The sequence below is a fragment of the Alligator mississippiensis genome, chromosome 4 (genome assembly GCF_030867095.1).
Source record: "Alligator mississippiensis isolate rAllMis1 chromosome 4, rAllMis1, whole genome shotgun sequence".
Classification (NCBI taxonomy): Eukaryota; Metazoa; Chordata; order Crocodylia; family Alligatoridae; genus Alligator; species Alligator mississippiensis.
In genome coordinates, this window is record NC_081827.1 from 69,065,864 (window position 1) to 69,088,109 (window position 22,246).

Below are 22,246 nucleotides of genomic sequence, written 5' to 3' on the forward strand. Positions count from 1 at the left end.
CCTCTCTTGCAATTTAAGTTTCAATCTGCAGGCAAAGTTTGGGGCAATTTCACAAAAGCTTAGCTGATGCATCATTGTATCCCATCTCACTGTTAAATTAATAAAAATTACCGCAGCACAAAGACTAACACTTTCTCAATTGACACAGGAAGCAAAAGCAAAGTGACATTTGCTTCAGTCTTGTTCTGTAACAGCGACACCTAGAGTTTCATCAGGAATATTAAATGTTTTTTTCCCATTTGATTAAAAAAAGGGACATTCTTTCCATTAATATTAATTAGTGATGTCATTTAAATACATAAAAGAATAATTATTCTGTAATGTGTTTTAATTAAATGTCATATAAAGTAATACATTGCTAAATGATTTGTGGATGACTACTTGCATTTATTACAGTGCTTTTGTATTAAATGATAATTCTTGTTTTGCAATTCTATTCATTCATGAATAGCCATATGTTTGGGACATGCCCACATTAAACAGTCAAATTAGGGGCTGAATTAGTAAAACAGTCCTAAACTCATGCCTCCCCCTGTACTTTGAGGACTAGATGCTGCTCCCTCCTTTGGAGAGGTAGATATGAGAGGCACAAGTTATGAACATTATTTCAAAGATAATCTGATTTAAATTATGCTGTTGGGAAAGATGGGCAGTCCATGCCTGGGATCCAAGAACCCCTCAGTTCTGGGTAAGTTTGGCCCTGATCATTGATTAGCCCCCCAAGGCCGTATTTATGCAAGAAAACTGAGTTAATGCATGTTTGTTCTAAGTCATGCTGGTTTGGGTACACTAAATATATCATTATTGAAGACCATGGTACTGATATGTTGAAACTCATGTAAGCAGGTTAACTAATTACAATCTGACAATGAGAGGTGAGTCCCTAACCAGCTTAAACAATGTTCAGAATCCCAGAAGGCACCTGATTGCTTCTTTAAGCACCTAAATACCCCTGAAAATATGGACTTACGTGCCTAAGTCACTTTTGAAAATGTGAATTAGGCCCCTGATTAACTTAGGAATTCTTTAACATTTTGCCATTAGTTTCTGAGCTTCTTGGAAAGTTCTGTTTGACAACCAGGTTTGAGTATACAGCCAACAACATCTTAATCCCTTATTTCTAATTATGCGCCACATACTGCATATCCACACTCATCTGGACATGGCCTCTGTGCTTGACAGCAGCCACTGGGAAAAAACGCAGAGCAGCATCCCTGGCAAGCTTCAGGAGCACCTTAAGCAGTGTGGGTCTATGTGTCCTAGGCAGGATGTGCTCAACCACATCCTTGGCTAGGAGTCTGCCACAGTGTCGCAAAACACCTTCAAGTCAATGACAAAACTTTCCTTGAGTCCAATGAAGATTTTTTCCTAAAATATTTGGAAAAACTACAGTGTCTGTCCTCGTCCTCAGATCTTAAGCTGAAAATGCAAATCTTCTTTCCCAGGTTGCTTTGGTATCTGCAAGTATGCCCTGGATTATAAGGTGCCTACAAAGTTAAAATCACAATGTGGATGCTGTTACAAGATTGCCTCCTAGTGGAATGAGAAGGCATGTTTGTGTGTAAGTAATTTTTTTTTTTGATAATTTATGTGAGTTGAATGAAAGCATTGCATTTATGATACCAAAATACAGAGTAATGTTAGTTTTCATGGGTCACACATTCTCTATGGGTTTATTGGGAATGATTTTTCACTTTTAATGCATACTAAATGAAAGTACTTCTAAATAAACCATCAAGACCATGTTATAGGTTTTTATAAAGCAATAACTGAATGAATTAAATTTATAAAATCTTGTAACTTCAGACTTCTCTTCTCATTGATTGTCCCTATCATAATCTAAGACCCCCTAACATTGGGTAAAGCTGATACATTCTTAGATTTTTCCAAGAAAGACTTAAGTGAAAAGGGTGCTACCGTCTGGAAAGTACAGGGAAGATTTTAGTAATCCACAGACCAATTACATGAGATATTCCAATGGTTTCTGAAAAGTTATTATTTTCTGATATCACTGTATCTGATTCCCTATCTTTGGGAATATAGAGCAGTAACAAGAAATTTAATTTACCTGAAATTTTTCTGTGGTAGATACTGTTGTTACTTTCCCTGTCCTCCCCCCTTTTAGACATTTTCAGATTCTCTCTATCATCAAACATGGAATATACAAACAGTTACTCAGGATGAGCTGGAACTTGGTCAGTGCAAGCCCAGTATGCATGAGTATTACTCTATATAACCACAAGATTCACACAGTGTTTGTTTTTATCCTGACACATTAAAAAGACAGTCTTGTTCAGCTCCTCTTTTAAAAACTGTGTACCAAATTCCCTGCTGGGAAAAACTGACATAGTTTGTCAAGTCAAAAATAGCTACCACCGAAGGATCCAATCCATTGTCATTGCCCTTGGTGCAACTAAACATTGATACATCCCTTGCTTTCTGTGAAAGCACTGTGTTCAGTCAACACTATTTGTTCAAGAGCAGCAGCCCTTGTAATTTAACAGAAACAGTCCTTTATTTCTGTTTGTAGTAAAGCCTACACCTGAATTAATTGCCTGATTAATTGCCAGAATGAAAAGCTGCCAAGCTAATGTGGTGACAGTTCACTCCTTGTCTTGAAAAGCTAATTTCTTATTCTCATCATTTTTCATGTTATGCCTAAGCATGAAAAGGTACTGTATCCTGTTCTCCTGTGTGATCAGCACTGGCATGCATCTGCGATCATTCATTGTAATAAACCTGTTAATTAAAAATAATGTATTGTCATCAGATCCTGCTGAAGTGATCTTCTGAATGTCCTGGCAGGTTGCTAGAAACCTATCACAATGTTAGTATCATTTTTTAAAATGAAATAATGGTTGCTAAGGAAAATCCAGAGTAGATTGTAAATTGAAACAGTATGTTGGCTGTTTTGGGATTTCATGGTATATGGATGTTTTATAGAAATTGATTTTACTACAGGCAAAATCGTAATGTTGCAAAGTGTAGCAATACTGTCTGAAGGCAAAGAAGCAAACCAGCCACCCCAAAAGTACAGGGCAAAAAATGCTTCTGTCGGGAGGTGAAACGTAGCAACATAGCATGGGATAAGCAACTATGGCACCAGCCCTGGGTGTCCATTTAAAAGGGGTGCAAGAATGGCAGCCACCACTGTTGCCAGCCCAGCTGCCACAGCCAGGCCAGTCCCTGGTACCATCCAGAGTGCAGAGCCTGGTAGTTACACTGCTGGTGAAATGGGACTACATTTTATTGGTACTCAATAAAGGGTGATGTGGAACCCTATAATCTTGCCTAAGAAGGGGCATCATATAGCTATGCTCTCTTAGGAGCAGGTCAAGAGCCAGATGGTGACTCTTAGAATCACAGTTGAATGCTACCTGCTCTGCATTGTCTCTAAGAGAACCTTGGAGACTGGGTACTCCAAGAGAGCACAGCTACACGAGGAAAGAAGGGTTTGTTGACTTCTCACCCCTGCCTGCCCACTCCTGGAAGAGGATTGGCAACCTGGTAGCAGCTGGTCTGACCCCTGTGTAGCAAAGTAAAGCAACTCCTTGCCGTTCCTGCTCTCCTTTAGGAATCCAAGAATTCATACTTTGAATTAGGAAATGATGCACCACAGTACCAGCCTGCTGTAGCCTATGCATACAGAACATACAGATCCTCTATAATCCTAGGGCCCATTTACTGCCCAAAGAAAACAAACTGAAAAGGTCTGGGTTAATAGAGCCAGTGAACAAGGCCATATTTACCACAAGACCTGGTGTCACAGAACTATCCCACTATATATTTGCAAGACTCACCAGATGTGCTTTATACTGTGAATTAAGCATATTTTATACCTGTCTACTTCCCACCAGTGAGTTTTTAAATATCTATATTCAATTCAGTTTCAACTGCAGTGCTTTCTTAATTATATATTAGATAAAAGATTCATTGCAAATCCCTATCATCAATTGAATAATAATTACACAAAACTCTGGCTAATGCTTCCTGGCAGATCCTATCTCCCTGGTTAATAATTGCATTTATGCATTGTATTATCACAACACTCCATTTTGAGTTATATTTTCTGTTCTTTATGATGCCAGATAGCATCTGGTAGGTAGCATACGAAAGAACAGGCATAAGAAATAGGCTGAGATTTTGTCATTAGCAAAGGTATGTATTTATTAGACATCACAATGTACCTTAAATAACTATGTATGAATAAACAGCATATATTTAGCGTGTCCAATTTTCATACAGAATTTGCAGATATATAATATTATGTACCTATAACAAGACATGAAAGTAATCATTAAAAGCCAATGCCAGTGAGGTAATTAAAACCACACATATTCAATTTGGTTTTCTATAGCACTTTATCCCAAAGTATTTCACAAAGCAATGACTGAAATACTGGTAAAGGCTAGCTCCATTTTATATGCCAGTAATTAACACATGCAATTAATATGCAGCAATAAACTCCGCTGTATATTGCACCAGAGTTTATTGCTTCCAAGTGCAGTTTGAACGTGCACCTGGGACTGCAGCACATTGAATCAGGGCAGAGCAGCCATGGATGGTAGGGCGCCCAAGGGGTCAGCTTGCCATCCCAGGGCTACTCCAACCCAGCCGAACGTGCTGTGGAGGGGCTGGCAGGGGCACCAGGGTTGTTCAGTGTTGGGCTAGCTGGCTGGCAGCCCCTGCCATGAAGCACCCTTGTGTCCCAGCCATGCCTGTCAGCATCTACACATGTGTTGATGCAGAGTAAAAAACTCTGCCATTGGATAGTACTTAGGTTTACAAGTACTAACCAATGGTGGAGTGAATTGGTTTACTCCATCCTAATAGCACTGCATGTGTAGATGCTGAGATGTTTACTGAGGAGCTAATTAGGCAACTACAATAAACATCTCATGTAGATGTGCCCAACGTGCGTGTACAAATTTGCTGGTGATGCTGCTATGTATAGTCTTTAGGGAATATTTTTTAAAGTTCTTAATGTTGGTCTGAACATTAATCTGCCCTATTAGAATCAGCACGTTAGGCAAACTCTGAATGTTTTTTAAAATCCCTGCCTTGATGGAAAAGGCATTTATTTCTGTGTGATTTTACTCACAGGTTGATTACATTATCCTCATTCTGGTCATTTCAAGTGATTTTGGATTAGAATCCACTCCCCTTCCATATGGTAATATATTTCTTTGTGATAATTTTTTTTTCCGTTTCATGTAAGGGTTTGTATGAAGGTCTGAATCCAGGGAAGAAGAATATCAAATTCACTGATGGCTTTGTAGATTCCCTTTTCACCAAGCTGTCAATAAGATAAAGAGGTCAAGAGCAGAATCTGTGTTGTTAAATAAAGCCCCTTTCAAGATAACCTTATCCCAGTTTTACCTTGTTAAACATTCTCTTTATTTTTTGGACAGCTGGAGTCACTTTGGTGGATGGTGCACATGGAAGCTGAAGGAAGGAGAAGAATATCAGAAGAATGTGCTTTGCTGAGTCCAGAGTAAGCATATGGCAGCATGAAAAAATCATATAGGCCAATTAGTAACACATGTATATTAGCAGTCTTTCAACCATACTGGCTACCATAATTTACCTCAACTTATTGAAAAGATGTGATCACACAAATGAATATCTTAAAATAGATAAGTCAGTAAAATATATATAGAGGACCACTTGCATTAAACAACCTCCTTCAACAAACCTCTGCAAATTACTGCATCAATTCTTTTCCCCTACACAGATAGTTAAATGGGTCTAAAAATTCTTACAAAGTTCATTTACGTTTCTATGTGATGACTTTCTTACCTGTTCTTCCTATTTCTACTTCTAATTTATAGCCCAAGCCATAGCCTTATTCAGGCAAAATTTTCTATTGAAGTTGCTGAAACTAATCATAAAACCATAGAAAACTAGGGTTGGAAGGGACCACCGGAGGTCATCTAGTTCAGCCCCTGGCTCAAAGCAGGACCATCCCCAGCTATATCATCCCAGCCAAAGCTTTGTAAAAACCTCCAAAGAGGGAAATTCTGCCACTTCTCTGGGCAATCTGCTTCAGCGCTTTACTGCTCCAAAACCGGACACAATACTCCAGATAACGGCCTCATCAGTGCCAGAGAGAGAGGAAAAATCATTTCCCTTGATCTGCTGGCAGTGCTCCTACCAATACAGCCTAATATGCCATTAGCCTTCTTCACAACAAGAGGAAAAGTTTGGGCTCATATTCAGGCTGTTGTCCACTGTAACCCCAAGGTCCTTTTCTGCAGAGCTGCTGCTTAGCCAGTCAGTCCCCAGCCTGCACCTGTACTAAGGATCATTTTGAACTCCCACTCATTTCTCCTGTCCCTGAACCCTTCAGTGAAGCCATATATAAGGTTCAGTTTCTGGTATTACACTAGCAACATACTGATGTTGGAAACATAGGATTATATTATTGCTGCCAGATCAAAGCAAAGTTAAGTGATGTGGAGTGGAGTGTTGGGGGGAATTTATTTAATTTAAATCATATTATAAAAACTAAAGACTAGAATTCAGTAAGATGCCTGTAAAGGACATTGTCTTATTCGTACAAATAATCAGCAGCCTACAGTGAGGATCCTGGCAGCCACCAGCAGAGGGACTTATGGCAGCAGTGTTCAAGAAGGCATGAGAGCAGGGGTATGCCTACATTTCAGCCCACAGGTCAATAAAGCTGCCTTTAAACTAGTTAGTTTGTGTACTGGCAGCAGTTTAGCCGTAGAAATATGGAGTTCAGTGTAAGCTGAAAAAACTGCCAGAAAGCCAGGTAAAACTTGGGAGGTTAGCCAGTGCTGAGCTCTGTGTTGATGTAGCTATGAGGACCTGAGCTAGCTGGTTCAAAAAGAGCTCAGGTATGTCAGCATGAGTTGCAGTTACACTTTTCATTGCTGTGTAGATATACAGGAAACCCTCACTATTCGCAGGTTTGGCATTCGCGGTTTCAAATATTTGCAAATACTGAACCCACATTTTAAATACACTTTATACACTTACAGGAGCTCCTCGGGAGCTCCATGCTTGCTGCTACCGGGCTCCCACCACCGCCGCCAGGCTCCTGCTGCTGCCACCACACTCCCACCATCGCCGCCGAAGCCACCCCCCCCACAGTTGCCAGGGGCACTGTGTTCATGAACGCAGATTGCGTTCATGAACGCAGTGCCTTATTCGCAGGTTTTGCCATTCACGGGGGATACGAGAACATATCCCCCACAAATGGCAAGGGTCACCTGTATACAAAATGATAAGTCCTGTTAACTTTGACTCTTCAGTGAAATCTAAGCCAACAAACAAATCTGCTTGAATTAAAAACATCAGTGAAAGTATTCTGGGGGTGAGGTACTGCTCAACTGTAGGATAAAAAAATCTGGTTTTCTATTTGGAAGGATGAAGACCTGAACAGCTGAAATTAGATAATCTTCAACTCAGTGAACTATCCCTGTTGGTCTTCTTCTGAGTCCTGAAATGTCCTTTTTAGTGTATCTGTATATTATCTAACACAGGATTATGAGGAAAGGAAAGGAAAGGAACAAAACAGACTGAAGTGTTCTAGACCCATGTAGGCCTTTTCTGTAATCTTGTCTAGGGGTTCTTTATGTTACCATAATCCTAATAAAACAATAAATATATGTAAAAACATGGAGGGAATTTCCATACCTCCCCTTCTAAATCCCTCCTTCCCCCCCCCCAGCCTCTGATGCTACATGTCAATATGTTTTTAAGCCTTCCTCAGAGGCATTTGGTGTTGACTGCAACCAAGGCTATGGATTCTGACTGTGTTGTCAGTGCTCCTGCTGGGACTTAAATCTGAGGGTTCCTGACTAGCGGGCCTTGCTTCTCCACTCAGGGTCAGACCAGTCACCATATGTGGTGCCAGGAAGGAACTTTCTCCATGGTCAGATCACTGTGGACTGCAGGGGGTTTATTAGGGTTCTGCAAAGCTTCGGGTACTGATTCAATTCAGAGGAGATTCGGCCCGATTCGGTGGCCGAATCTCTGAGTCCAGATCAAATCAGGGGACCAATTAAAAGGTCTGAATTGATTCAAAGCTTTTGGAATTGATTCAGAAAAAATTGGGGGATCTTCAGAGATTTGGGCAGTCCCCACTTGCTGCCATAGGGAGCTGGACCCGGACTCCATGCTGGTATGTAGGGGACTGGGGGAGCCTGGGGGAGGGGACCATGGGGGGACCTCTTCCAGGCCCCATACCCTGCCTGATACCCCAGACCCCCGAGCACTCCCCCAATCCCCACCCACTCTCCCAGCCCCACTCCCATGTCTGTCTCGCCCACCCCAGCTCCTGGCACTTTAAATTTAAAAAAAAGCCCCTACTCAAGTGCTACAGCAGCCTTGGGGCTTCTGGGGGCTCATGGCAGAGCCCCCCATGCAGTGGGGGCAGCAAGGATCACCCCCCTGCCTGGCACTAGCTGGTGAGTGGGGCCTTTTTTTTTTTTTTTTTTTTTAAGAGCCAGAAGCTGGGGCCTGGAGAGTGGGCAGGGGATGGAGGCTTGTGACTGAGTCCCCCACGTAGCGTGGACCAGTGAGGGGAAGTGGGGATGCCTCCCCACCCCCCCGCCCCCACCTGGTAGCAGCCAGTGAATGTAGGCTTTTTTTTCAAAGAGCCGGGAGCTGGTGCTAGGAGGGGCAACCATTGACGGGGCTAGGAGAACAGGCGGGGGGTGCGGCTGATTCGGAGATTCGACCTATTTGGTGTTGGCCGAATCTCCAAATCAAATTCAGGCAAATTGATTTGGGACAGTGATTCAAATTGCCGAATCGAATTATTGGCCCCCAAATAGGCCGAATCCAAAACCAAAGTGAATACTAGCCGCTTCACACAGGCCTATCATTTATGCCTTCTTCCGTAGCAGGGGACATGACCTTCTTCCTGGGATATCTTGGGAATATAGTAACAACCTTTACAGGAGGAGAAGGTTGGCTGCTGTTGTCCCCCTGCTTTACCTGTGGTACATTAAGGTATTATGTCATGTTTTGTGTCAGGGTTGACTGTGTAGTTTTGGTGAGAGGTAGATAATGAATTTGTATATGATGGTTTGAATAGAGATGATCCTGCATCAGGGAAGGGTGTTGAATTAGATGACCTCTGGATGTCCTTTCCAGCCTGCCTTCCCTAAGATTCTCGATGATTCTCTATTAGATTAATAGCAAAGCAGGGATTAGAAGGTATTGAGTTGACTTAACAGACATCCATCCCCAAATGTAGCAGATCAGAAGTGCAGGGTTGTGTCCCAGCACAGCTGATCCACTAAATTGGGCAAAACAGGCACCACCCGTTGTCCCACAAGGGCCCAGTCCTGCAGGACAACAGTTGGATCTGCCTCAGCAAACAGGGAATCCCTGGGCACACCTCTGCAATCAGGGAATCCTGAGGGCTTGTCTTTGCATATGAGGATACCCTGGTCTTCCCCATTTGCAGAGACATGCCCTAAGTTTGTGCACATTTCTACAGAGAAACCTCCTACAAATGGGGGGCAATTCCCAGAGTGCAGAATCGGGTCCATGAAGCCCTGGGAGCACCTACCTTCACTCCTCACCTTAAAGCAAACACATCCACTGCAAAACAGTGACCCAAATTCATACCACCAATGTCACAGCCAGAAATTTTGGGCATTTGTGGTGTGACAAGGGGCATAGACTTCTGTTTACTTGGCCTTTGTGCTGCCATAAAAATGTTTGTGGCAGCACAAAGGCAATGCCTGTTTCCACCCCAGAGGAATACTTTTGGAGCTTGATGGTTTCTTAACTACTCAGCCAGAAGGCAGAGTTACTCAGCACAAACAGCTGTTGAGAATAATGACCTCCTACACAGCCCTTCCGGAAGTTCTCCTGAAAAAACTAAGGAGTAAATATCTCATATTCTAATCTAAGACAAACCAAGTAAAAACAGAAGCAATCATTTCCTGAGCTAGCATAATGGAGGTGGCTCTGTTGATGTGATCTGGAAATATTTCTGGCTGACTGTACAGCGGAAAGGGGCAAAAGCTTATTTTGCTTTGCAGATTGACTTGGACGTCTACCAGTCACCCTCAGAATGAAAATATGAGCAAAAACAGCTTCTGTGGATAACGCTATAACTTAAAGTATATAACGTATATTTGAAGTTGAACATTTAGATTTAGGTCTTTCTTGTTGCAAATTAGCCATGATACCCTGTACTTTTAACAATAATACAGTAATTCCCAAACATAGTACAACAAAAGAAAAATAACTGAATTTATTTTTTAAATAACCATTCTGTCCTATAAACTCTATTTTTTCTGAATAAAAAACAGGTGAGCTATCTGTCTGTTTTGGTTGAGTGGTCAAATATTCTGGCTATGGTACAAGATCTGCTATTAAGACTAAAATTAAAATGCAACAATGGAAAATCATGCAAGGAATTTATTGGACATCTGCACAGTGAACGTACGGTAACATTTTCCAACCTCTAACTGATTTAGAAGCATAAATACCCTTTTAAAAGTGGTGTAGGGTATGACTATATACAGCAGGGTGAATTAGCCTACACTGAGCTTTATTAGCCTACACAAGTAGAGTGCTAGTGTGCTAGCTAATATAAGGCTCATTCATCTCCCTGCAGTCATTTCTGTAACTTATTAAGCAACGTTGGAGCTGTTGTCTTATTGGAAGCTAAAGTAACTTCTGGTCCAAGGTGCCCACATCACTTGTAAAAGTGATATTTAGGCTCCTCAGTCACTTAGGTCAGTGATTCTCAATGAAAGTACCACAGCCAGGGTCACATTAACACATGGGCAAACTAGATACATGCCTAGGGCCCTGAGGTTCATGGGGGGCAGTCCTTCCCTCCACAGATGTCACATGAATGGCCCCATTCACCTCCCTTCCCTTCTTTTTCCCTTGCCTCCACCAGCCTCATTGCTCTGAGCCCCACTCCCCATTGGTGGCAGCACTAGGGTAGGGAGGGGGGTCTCAACCAGCCCAGGGCCCACAAGTTTGTTTGCCTAGGGCCCACTAAAGGGTTAACCCAGCCCTGATCACAGCACTCTGGAGAGTGTCTTGACATCCTTTCCAGGTGTACAAACATGATTCACATAATTAACCCAGTGATTTCAAGCAGAAATCCATCGTGTTAACCATTTTGCCTGTTGTAGTCTTTCTTTGCAACAGAAGAATTGCTCCACTACTTTTCTGTAGTCAAAAATCAAGTGAAAAATAAGAGCTGACATTTTCTGAGGAGTGCCTTAAGGTTAGTGAAGGACACCTTGACTCTAAAAATGTTGAGAACTGCTGACTTGGGTGCTTTTGAAAATGTTAGCTGTAGGCTACTGGACAAAAACATGCTGCTGGCATGAGAGTCAGAGTTGCAATATGACAAAAATGATTTGCCAACTGATCTTTAATCGTATGTAATAATGTATTTTTATAAATAGAGAGGATTCATGTTCTACTGGCTGAGTCAGAACTGTAATAGTGATACGGTTTTTCTGAACTACAGAAGACAATAAAGGGAGTTTTTTACTGTTGCCCTAGTTGTCCAACAAACTGGATGCTTGTAGTGATATCTTTGTGTGCATTATGTGCAGGGCCAAATTTCCTATTTTCAAGGTAAGTAACAAAAATAAAGAGCTTATGAAAATGTGAAGAATATATTTTATCCAAAGCAAATAGCAGATGCACACTGGGGCTCAACTAATGAATTTCATGCCCTGGGCTAAACTGCTCTGTGCTTTGGGTGTGGAGGGGAAGGGGGAGAGGAGGGTGATATCACCTGCCCCAGGTGTCCCCACATCCAAGCTCCTATGACCAAACCCATTCTGGTACCCCTTTAAGTTGGCACCCAGAGATGGTACCCCACTCTGTCCTATTGTGTTGTTGGATGCACATGTGAAAGGTTTGTGAGACTGCTAAATTTTGGGGAGGTGAGGTAAAGTGGTATAGAAATGTAGGACTATTGTTTACATAAAATACTGACTTTTTTGCCCTTTAACTATAGTCTATATTATCGTTATGGATAGTTTTAAAATCTGTATAGATATATACTTTAAAAAATCAATAGAAGTCACCAAAACAAGAAATGTTGACCTAGAGTAAACCTTGAGTGCTAATTTAAATCTTCTTCCCAAAGGCATGTTGGTTTTCAGTTACAAAAGGGAGGGGGACCTTTCCCTCCCCTAAATACCTTTCAGATATAGACATATAAACTCTAAAACATTTATATTTTTATCTAGTAAGCCCAAAAGCTGCAAAAAAAGAACAAATAATCCTTTGGAAATCCAGTGCATTTTGTCTCCATAGTTATACAGCACAAGATCAAAGGTATTCATAATTTATAGTCATAAGCATTGATATTCAGTATTCAGTATTTAGTATTCAGTAAATACTACTGAATATTCAGTAGTAAATGAATATCAGTAGTAACTGATATTCACACTTCAGTCATGGTTGGTACTTTAACTTCTATGGCATATGTAGATGGCTGTAATGGCATAATTGCTTCTTAAAAGCAAATGTGACTTTGTCAAAGATCCATCAGATTAGGAAAAGCAGCATAATGAGGTGTATGCATATATGTATAATAATATGTGCATATATGTGTTATAATTGCTATAATATACATATGCTTAGAAAACCCTTACCTATAGAGCTTGAGTATCTGGAGAGTTTTCCTTTTGATTTTTGCATTTAGAACAAGTTTTGGCTGAGCTGTAGAGTGGCAAGGAAGTCCTTGCCCCAAATTAGGTTATACTGCAAATGCCTGTAGGAACGTGGAGCTAATGCCTGCTTTTTATACATTTACTAAGAGATGATATTTGACAAGATTTTTGTTATGTAACACTTCCTTGATTACTCCTCTCCCTCTTTCCCTCTCTCTTACTTTTCAGGTTAAGAATATTATTAAGAAAACTATGGGTAATTTCCCACTTTTAAATGAAAACCCTGTAATTGTGAGTGAAGTTTTGTGAAGTTTATGGTTTTAAAGCACACAAAAGCGTCTGGGGGACCAATTTCTATGGTCTGGCAATCTTGTTTTTATGAAAATGTCTCTAAAGAGAAAACCCAGGATAGTAAGCCCTTGCTACACTAGAGAGATCTGATTAGAGTAGCTATCTGAGTGAAGAAGTATGACCAGTAGCTGGTATAGCTGCTGGTAGGGCAGCAGTCCCAAAGGCAGACAGCTAAGTCAGCACAACTTCACTTTTCCTAGTATAGCTTTTACTTGGTGCAGCTTGTTTCAACGATGGTGGTGGTTTCCCATTCTGGTACATAGCATAGCTTTGTCTGTACAGTTACATCTGTGCTAGAAGGTTTTTACTGGTAGAGTTGATTAATCCTATCCGAGTGGAGCATTCCTAGCTTAGACCTAAGTAGCAAAGTGCTAAGGGTTTCAAACTACATTAGGAATCTCCTTCTCATTTTTGTCAGCAAGTGTTTATTTCAGAATTAAAGATTATTTTTGATAGAGTAGTGGTGGAATGTAAGGAAGAACTACATGCTCCTGACTGGTACTTTGTTGAAGTCTGAACATGTGTCAGATATTTTGCTGTGTCAGTGAAATGAGGCACCTTCTCTCAGCGAAAGAAAAAGCCCTCAGTGTCTTCAGGCTTCCTTCACAGGTTTAGTGGTTTAGATATGGGAACAGCACAATCTTCTGCATAGGACAGAATCCAACCCTACCCTACATAGCTTTAGTGCTCATCAGCAGTAGAGGTACCACATCATTGGGAGCTACAGGTAAAGAGTGGGTTATGTTTTATGGCTCTCCCATTCTCACACACCCAGCACAGCATAGCTGGCTGTACAAACATGGGAAATGTTATACCTTTGAAATGGGTGAAGAAAAAAATTCCCTTTGCACAACTGGGAACAGCTAGGGAGGCTGAATGTTCCTCAAGGTTCTTCTGTTACCACCCAGGATGCTAGGATCTGAATCATTCCTTAGAAGCTGTATGCTGAAAGTATGGTTTAGAAACCTTTCCTAGCCCTCTGAATAGTCAGGTTCATTTAGCTTCTAAGCTCATACTCACACAGTTGTTCAAGTTGTCTTGGAGGGTCTGGAGCAATGCAACGTACAGCTTGTCACTTCCAATACTGAGGCCTCCAAAAACATTTTGTATGTAGAATGAGAGAAGCTGGTTTCGAACATTGCAATTTTTCTGAAAAAAAACAGGCAAAGGTATTCAGATCATGCAAAAGTGTTGAGTCAAATCTGGCCTCAAAAATTCACTTTTGGAAAAATTCAGCATCAGCAGCATTGCCAACTTTATGATTTTTTGTGTTGTTCTTAAAGTCTACACTTTGGGAATGTGAAAAACTTAGCTCTTTTATATGTGTGGGTGTATATATGTGTGCGTGTGTGTGTGCATGCATGCGTGTGTGTGTAGTTCTTTCTACATATGTATACTCTCTCTATATATATAGAAAGAGCTAAGTTTTTCACATTCCTGGAGCACAGACTTTAAGACAAATGCTGAAAATCATGAGAGTTGGCAATATTGCATCAGTAGCATAACAGTGGGTGGGCAAGTGGAGCACGTATGGCATAAGGGGGGAGAGGCTCCAGAACAGAGCTAAGAGGTCGTCTCACCCTCCAGTGCCCCATCACCTCCTCTCCCTACCCTCCTTCCCCCCTGCACCTTTCCTACAGTGGAAAGCTCAGGTCCAGGGAGGGCAGAGAAGGGACCGTAGCACACACCTGATGGTTTGCTGCTGCTACTAGATACATCACCTACTTTTTTTGCTGATGAAAACCAGTGGTTTTGGGGCAGTTCAGCATGCATGTCAGCAGCAAAAAAAGAAGTGACATCTCCCCTGGCGGCAGCAAACATCCAGCTGCTGCAGCAGTACTGCCCAGGGCACAATACTGGCCAATTCCACCTCTGTTTGGAATTTATGAATTTTTTCATGGATTGTTTTAACATCCCAATGGACCACCTCTTGCTTTTATTTTTTTCCCCATCAATAAACATTTCTCCAAGGTGGTTGTAAGCCAGGGAAGGCAACATTGTACTGCCACAAAAATGAAATTCACCAGAGATTAATCATGAACAAAAGTGGTAGCCACAAAGGCGTTATTTTCTGACCCACATGCAGAAAGTACAAATGTGGCACAAGCCATTAAAAACAAATCAAATCATTTGGGCCAAATTATACTTGTCCTCATGTGGCTATGCTGGGGGGCAGAGAGCATTGCCCTTTTCCAGTGCACTCTCAGAGAGAGAAGTTCAGAGCAGCTGCTTGGGTTTCCTGAGTGTTATTTTGGAGGTACTGGGTCCCCTCCACTACTCCACACCCCTAACAGAGCATAGCTGAGAATATGACTATGCTATGACCCTCAGGTGAATTAGCCAATCCTTGGAAAGCATAATGGGGACCACCATCAGCATGTACCCCACAACACAACACCATGAGTCTTCCCAGTATTTCTCTCCTAAGCACGCCAACTGTTACTTTAAAATGCCTCCAACTGCTGACACTTTGGCACTGTAACTACTTTGTCCTTCCCCTTTCCCCGCCCATCCCTACACCCTCAATGTTTAAGGTCTGTAAGAAACTTTCTTTCAAAGTTAATAATCTAATCATAGGTAAGAATTTTCTAAATACGTGGGTTTCAGTTAAATTTGTCCCTCAGAGATAAACATAGCTAATTCAAAAACCATTCCTTATGATCAACAATTCACAGCTAATTCAAAATGGCTTATATACAAAAGAAAAAATTGAAAAGCCAAGAATCTCTTACCATAAACATCTTTTTTGTTGTCTTTTTTAGCAACCTTCTGTTCTTGATTAAATCCTTCTATTAAAAATAATGAGAGGATATTAACTGAGGTTAATATACATCTGGTTTCCAGATCAAAGGAAAGAAAGATGTGCTGTCTGTCTATTCTATGTGGGTACAGAGTTTAATACAAATAAACTATTGTCCTGTTCTGTAACTGGGACTCCCAGCTAATGCCACTGATAAACGATGACAATAACGATGGTTTAGTTCATGCAAAACGAGCCTGAATTCTTCTCCTGGTTCTCCCACAAACTTCCTTCATGATTTTCGTAAACTTACCAAACTTCTCTCTTTGCCTCCACGTTCTACCCAACAGAATAATGATACTTCTCTACCTCACTGTGGTGTGGTCGTGATTCAACTAAGTCACCAGGAGCTCCGATACGATGAAGCCACGGAAACAACTATCCACAAGTGAAAATGAATAAATAATTTTACTAGCCAATGGGTTCAACTTACTGGAACAGATGATTTTATACTAGTTGCTTTGATAAACAAGTTCTCTGTCACTGCAGATAGCAGTCCTTTTCGACACGTGTTCTTGCCGGAGAATGTCTTTTTGCCTTCCACCATGAAAAGGCACAGCAGAATCAAGAAACAACCAGACCTGAAAACGGCATATACTCTCATTCTCTCCCTCTGCCTTTCCTGCCTCCTTTACAGACACAGCAAGCGTAGTTAGATGACAAAGGTTAACCTAATTCGGTTAACCCTCAAAGCAGCCTCCTATGCTGAGATGTTCATGAAGATAACTTATTGCTGATGTGCTTCTGGATCACTTCTGGTGCTGTGCTTTTTTTATATACTTCTTGCTCCACTTTCAACAAATTTGACCACATCATCAGTGACGTTTTGTAAAAGATATCTCCATATTTACTGGCAATAGGGTCTGGGTTTCCAAGAAAGAAGAGGCTTACTCTCTCATGTTTGAAGGTTCCTTTTTTTCAACCAGTGGTCTGATAAAGACAATAAATGGTTAGACTGGTTAGTTTGGTTTTGTGACAAAATATGCCTGCTGTATGAATATTTTTTTGAAATGCAAAGGATTTTTGTGAAGCCTTTTTTTTTTCCAGAATACAGGCTATAGCCCACAGATAGAAACTTGTCTCAGTTGCCCTGAGAAGCATTTGAAAGCAATTTCACAAGGAAGTGGTCTTACCAGCCATTATGTCAATGAGGGAAATATTGTGCTAACCATCAGAGGTGGTTAGCAGCAAGCTTGGGCTCTCTGTACTCCAGCTGCAGTATGGGTACAGGCACAAGTGACTGGTAAGAGGGGCCCAGGGGGGCACATGCCTCCCCTGAGATTGGCCCCTAAGTCGGCACAGCTCAGGACAGGGCAGTTTTTTTGCCGCATGCACTGGTGGCATCTTGGGGGGGAGAGGGCACTAAGTCATGCCACAGAAATATAGGAATGGATATGGGGGTTTTGGCCTGCCCCTAGCCCTGCCCCCAGGCCCACCCACAAATTGTACCCCCCAGACTCAGGAGGCACCAGTCACCCCTGGGTATAGGGACAAGCTCCAGCTGCTGCAGCTAGAAATAGGCTCAACCTACACTGGTTTCAGCTGCCCTCATGGCATGGACTCCCATGGGGCTGCCCGTCTGGTGCTCAGGGTTCATGCCCCGCTCATCCTTCCAGATATGCTACTGTCCATCCCCAGCCACAACAGCCAGAGCATGCACCTGTACCACAGCACTGGCAGCTGGAATAGGAGAGCCCTGGCTGTGGCAGGTACACTGCTACCCCACTGCCACTCTCCAGTGGTCAGCATAATATCGTCCCCACCCTATCCCGCTCTGTCCACGGAGTGGGAGCCCACAAGATATCAGTGGGGGAGAAGGAGGAAGCACACACATGTGGGGCTGGGCTCACATAGGGCTTTGGACAGATTAGACCTGCCCAGCTATGTTAGGGTAGAGAAGGGGCAGCTCCGGCTTCCTTACCCAGTGTCCCTGCTCCTATATACCACCTAGGGCAGCCAAACCTGGGGCTCTGCCCAGCCAGGGGGAAGGAGTTTGGACCACACTTTGGCAAGCTGCTCCCCCTGTCAGCAAAGGGTGTCATGGGGTCACACCTCCATTTTTCAAAATCTTAGCTCCACCTATGTCTACATAGTGGTAGCAGTGTGCTAGAGCTGAGTCAGCCTCAAGTACACCCTGCCCACCCACACCTGCATGTGCACTTCACACCCAGAAATAAATTCATGAAGACACTCTGAGGCATCCCTCTCTGCTGCTGCATGCTCTCAAGCATGCTGGAGACCAAGGCATGTATCTGGGTTTGGATTGTGCTTGCAGAAGCAGGTGGGCAGGGTATGCTGATGTTTGTCCCAGCATGGGCATGCTGTCTCTACTGCCCTCAAATAAACAAGGTATGTTAAAATATATCCAGACTCCACATTCCATAAGAAATATCCCTGGCCCTGGAATCTGCTACCACTAAACAAAGAGGTGACAAAACTAATGGTGTTAAGGGAATCATAGTCACTTCTGCACAGAGAGGGTCAAATAGATCTCTGCCAGTTTAGACCAGCTTTGGGTCTAGCCCCAGAAAGTAAGGGCTTCATAATTGTCAGGGTTTGAGACAAGAAAAGGGTTTTTTTGGTGATATCTCTTATTAGACCAAATGTATAGTTGGGAGAGTTGTTAGAGAAGCTTTTGGGCACAAAGTGTCCTTCCTTAGGTGCCTTTGGAAATCTTGTGTAACATCTCTCCCAACTATACCATTGATCCAATAAATATATTACCAAAAATCCTATCTTCACACATATTTCCTGGGCCATCATGGCTACAACAAAACTCCAACCCTGCTACTGGGTTCTGAGATTAAATTGGAAAAAAAAAATCTTTAGTATCACCCCATTGGCTTTAATAAAGGAACACCACAAATTAACTTCGAATAATGTTAAAATCAATGCAATTGAACCAAGGATTGTTATGCTAGGGATGACTTTATCCTAGGCTCCAGATCCCCTGATCTCCCTGAACTGTACTCCATATAAGGCCAGGTGCATGAGGAAAGTATCTTTCAACTACCTTGTAGAAACTTGATCATAGGGCCAATCTGGCTGTGGAAATTACTAGGCCTGTGTGAAGTGGCTAGTATTCAGTTTGGATTCAGCTGATTTGGGGGACAGTGATTTGATTTAGTGATTCGAATCACAGTCCCAAATTGATTTGGCTGAATCTGATTCAGAGATTCAGCTGCCACCAAATCGGACACATCTCTGAATCAAGCAGGTCCCCATCCCCCACCCACTCTCCCAGCCCAGTCAATGGCTGCCATGCCTGGCCCCAGCATCCCGGTACTTAAAAAAAAAATAAAGCTATGATACCACATATCTTAAGGTAACAGTATAAACACACGAGGGACCACAGCTCTTCCTCTTCTCCATAATTCCAAAATCTGAAGAACCCCATTTCTGCCTCCTGTTCTCATCTTCCCTTTTTCATCCCAATCTCTGGAATCATTTCAACACATGTGTAACCTGAAAATAATCCTATTGAAAAATCTGTTTTACTGACAGCTGGGGTCATCAGAACACCTTGTGCTTCTCAGCTTCACGTTTTCTTTAGCTGTCACCCAGCTGTCTCAGTGGTTGGAAGAAATAAGCAGAAGGGTTAATTAATGTTTGGTTCACACTGACCTTACAGACAGCAGTTGGACGGCTGGTCAGAAGAAGGCAACATAGAAAATAAGCTCATCTTAACATCAATAAAACAAATCCAGTTTTCATCTGACAAGGCAATGTACAGTTGAGGTCTGATGGCCCCAGCTGTCAGTAAGACAGATTTTTCAATAGGATTGTTTTCAAGTTACACATGTGCTGAAATGATTGCAGAGATTGGGATGAAAAAGGGAAGATGAGAACAGGAGGCAGAAATGGGGTTCTTCACATTTTGGAATTATGGAGAAGAGGAAGAGCTGTGGTCCCTCGTGTGTTTATACTGTTACCTTTAGATATATGGCCTGTGCTTACTGTTTAAGTACCCCACCAACAGGCACATTGGATCATGATTATATTAGTAGTGTAATATAGGCTTTTTAGCAGCCGTCTTTCATTTTTGGATCTCAGAACTAATAAATGCAAGTCCAAGCTACTTCTGTAGCACTCTACTAATACTAGCTGGAGTATTGGTAGAGTTCCATTATAAATGGACTGAGCCAACAAGCAGTGACAGGTTTTTCACAAGTAAACAGTTGATTTTCAACAGCACTAAAACTTCAAAAGCAGCTGTAAACCATCCTACATGCTTCTGAAAGTGAGCAAAAAGATAGTAGCAACTGTTTTCTCCTGAACTACTTCACCCTGCAAAACTCTGCTCATGACTCATCAAGCCAAAGAACAGACTCTAGTACTTGAATCCACGTTACACCTAAATTAACTGGTGCAGAAGGTTTGTGAGTCACTATAAAAAAAATTCAGAAGAAAACTGGGCTTCCCTGGGGTTCCCCTCATAAAAGCTTTATATTTCAGTAAAGCAAACTGTGAGGGCTGAGTTCTTATCTAGTATGTGTGATGAGCTGAGCACCATCTCCAATTTTAGTGTGTAAAAGTCAGCTGCAGTTCTCACATCCTATTAAAATGCTGAATAAGCATCTCACTAGAAAACAGTCAGAGAACAAGAGCAAAAAGTCAATGTACTCCCAGTGTGCTTAGTGTGTTACACCTTTTGCAACAAGGGCTGTCACAGAGGTTCATATCATGCCTTGTACAAGAGTCCTCAAAGCCTGGCTGGGACCCTGGTGTACTACTGTGCTATAAATAATAAATAATATTGATCATATGCATACCAAAGTGCTTAATCATGAGTATAGTTTGTTGATGAAACACCACTAGCCATTTAAGCTAATTACATTTTTTATTACTACTTAAATATTATATCCTAAGTTTTCAGACAGGGATGCCTAAGTTAGACATGTAGTTCTGCACATAGGAATGCAGATGTTCAGGACTACTGCCAATTTGTGAAGCCTTTTTTCCTATAATTTTGATGACTTTTAAAATTTTCTTACAACTAGAAAAAGAAGAAATGAGCTAAATGGAAGCCTCTGTATGTATAAGTCAGGAATCAGATAATGTCCACAGTATCTTGGCAGAAGTGGGTTGTACCCATTTGCCTTTAGAGATGTTTGGTCTTCCTCCATGCCCCATCTTCTCACAGTCTCTCTAAGAAATTGTTTGTCACTCTACCCACTCCCTGTTCTATTTTTCACTCATTTCTTTATCTGATACACTTCTTTTCCATCACTCCATTGCCCAACTCTGCACCAAGGTAGCTTGCAAGTAGCAACAGTAGATGAACAGGACAGATAGGGAGAGCTGAGAGAAGTGATGAAAGACTACAAATTTCCAATAACTAGGCCCAAATCCTGCCCAGGCTTCAGGCAATGGAGACAGCAATATTAAAGTTGTGAGAAGGGCAAACTACTTTATAAAAGACTATATAGTTGTTAAAGCTAACTCTGCACACAGAAATGTGATGATCGAATGTAACAATCTTTAATATTCATAAAATGTTGTGTCAAAGTTGACAGGTAGGAGGGTACTTGCTGCTCCTGATCACAATTAAAAAATCTTCAGTTATGAATGGAAAAATTGAAAATAACCAAATCTGGGCTTTTATAAGTAATACACCTAGATAACTTGGTGTCTGAGGAAACATTTTAGAGCAATCCTAGTTTGACCTCAGCCATCTAATCAGAATATCTCAGTACAGTCAGAGAGTCAGTTCACAGATCAGTCTCCAAAGCACAAATAGTACTAGTTTCTTATTCTTTTTCTTTTATCCATCTCCCTTCTTCTTAGAAGTATGCATAATAATATTGATGTCTCTGAGCACATGCCTCAAAAAATGAGTGCTCCGTGTTGCATACCATTTAAGTATCTCAGGTTGGACACTCAAAAACTGATTCTCCTGAAAGTGTTAGTAACATGGCAGGTTAGTTCAGGAACCTTGACATGGCATAAGAATGACTTCAGCATACAGAAATTAGATTGACTAATCTTGAAGGCTATCAAATATACTTCTAGTCAAGTAGAACAATTAGAGTATTCTGCACTAGTCTCATCGTCAACTTGATTAACTACAGTGATTCAGATTTTAAACCCTTAAGAAAGTATTACATTTTGCTGACACCAAATTCTCATTAATAAAAATCCAGCAAAGGGTTAGTATGCGCAATAACTGTCAGAAACACTGAAATTGGGCAAGAAGAAATAATAATATTCCAAGCTCTGTTTTTCTATTTCAAAACAAATATCCAAGACTATTTCCAATTTGTGAAATCTGTTCTGCCATAATTTTGATGTGACTTTATAAAATTCCTTAAAATTAGACAAAAGAGAAAATGAGCTAAATGGAAGCCTCTCTGTACATCAGGAATCAGGTAATCCCCATAGTAGCTAAGCTGGCAGAAATGGGCCGATATGTTTCATACCCATTTCCCTTCGGAGATGTTTGCTCTTCCTCCTC

At 41.6% G+C, this 22,246-nt stretch overlaps 1 protein-coding gene and 1 long non-coding RNA gene across 4 annotated transcripts in view; one reads left to right on the forward strand and one right to left on the reverse strand.

The window, feature by feature from the left end:
• The window catches only part of LOC109284583 (uncharacterized), a 59,876-nt gene that overhangs the window by 21,301 nt on the left and 16,329 nt on the right, over positions 1–22,246 (forward strand). Inside the window, exons 2-4 of one of the 3 annotated variants that reach the window (XR_009461605.1) lie at positions 1,446–1,561; positions 5,412–5,494; positions 16,083–19,102. This is a non-coding gene — a long non-coding RNA (uncharacterized LOC109284583). Of the gene's footprint in view, positions 1–1,445; positions 1,562–5,411; positions 7,024–16,082; positions 19,103–22,246 lie in introns of those variants that run through there. The other 2 variants (XR_009461606.1, XR_002092081.2) reach the window with 2 other exon arrangements.
• Positions 4,238–16,396, reverse strand: IL26 (interleukin 26). The gene is made up of 5 exons (XM_019491333.2): positions 16,226–16,396; positions 15,725–15,781; positions 14,013–14,141; positions 5,380–5,445; positions 4,238–5,296 (listed from the first exon to the last, which is right to left on the reverse strand). Exons 1-5 carry the CDS (start codon positions 16,394–16,396, stop codon positions 5,210–5,212), a joined length of 510 nt encoding a protein of 169 aa, XP_019346878.2. The 3' UTR covers positions 4,238–5,209.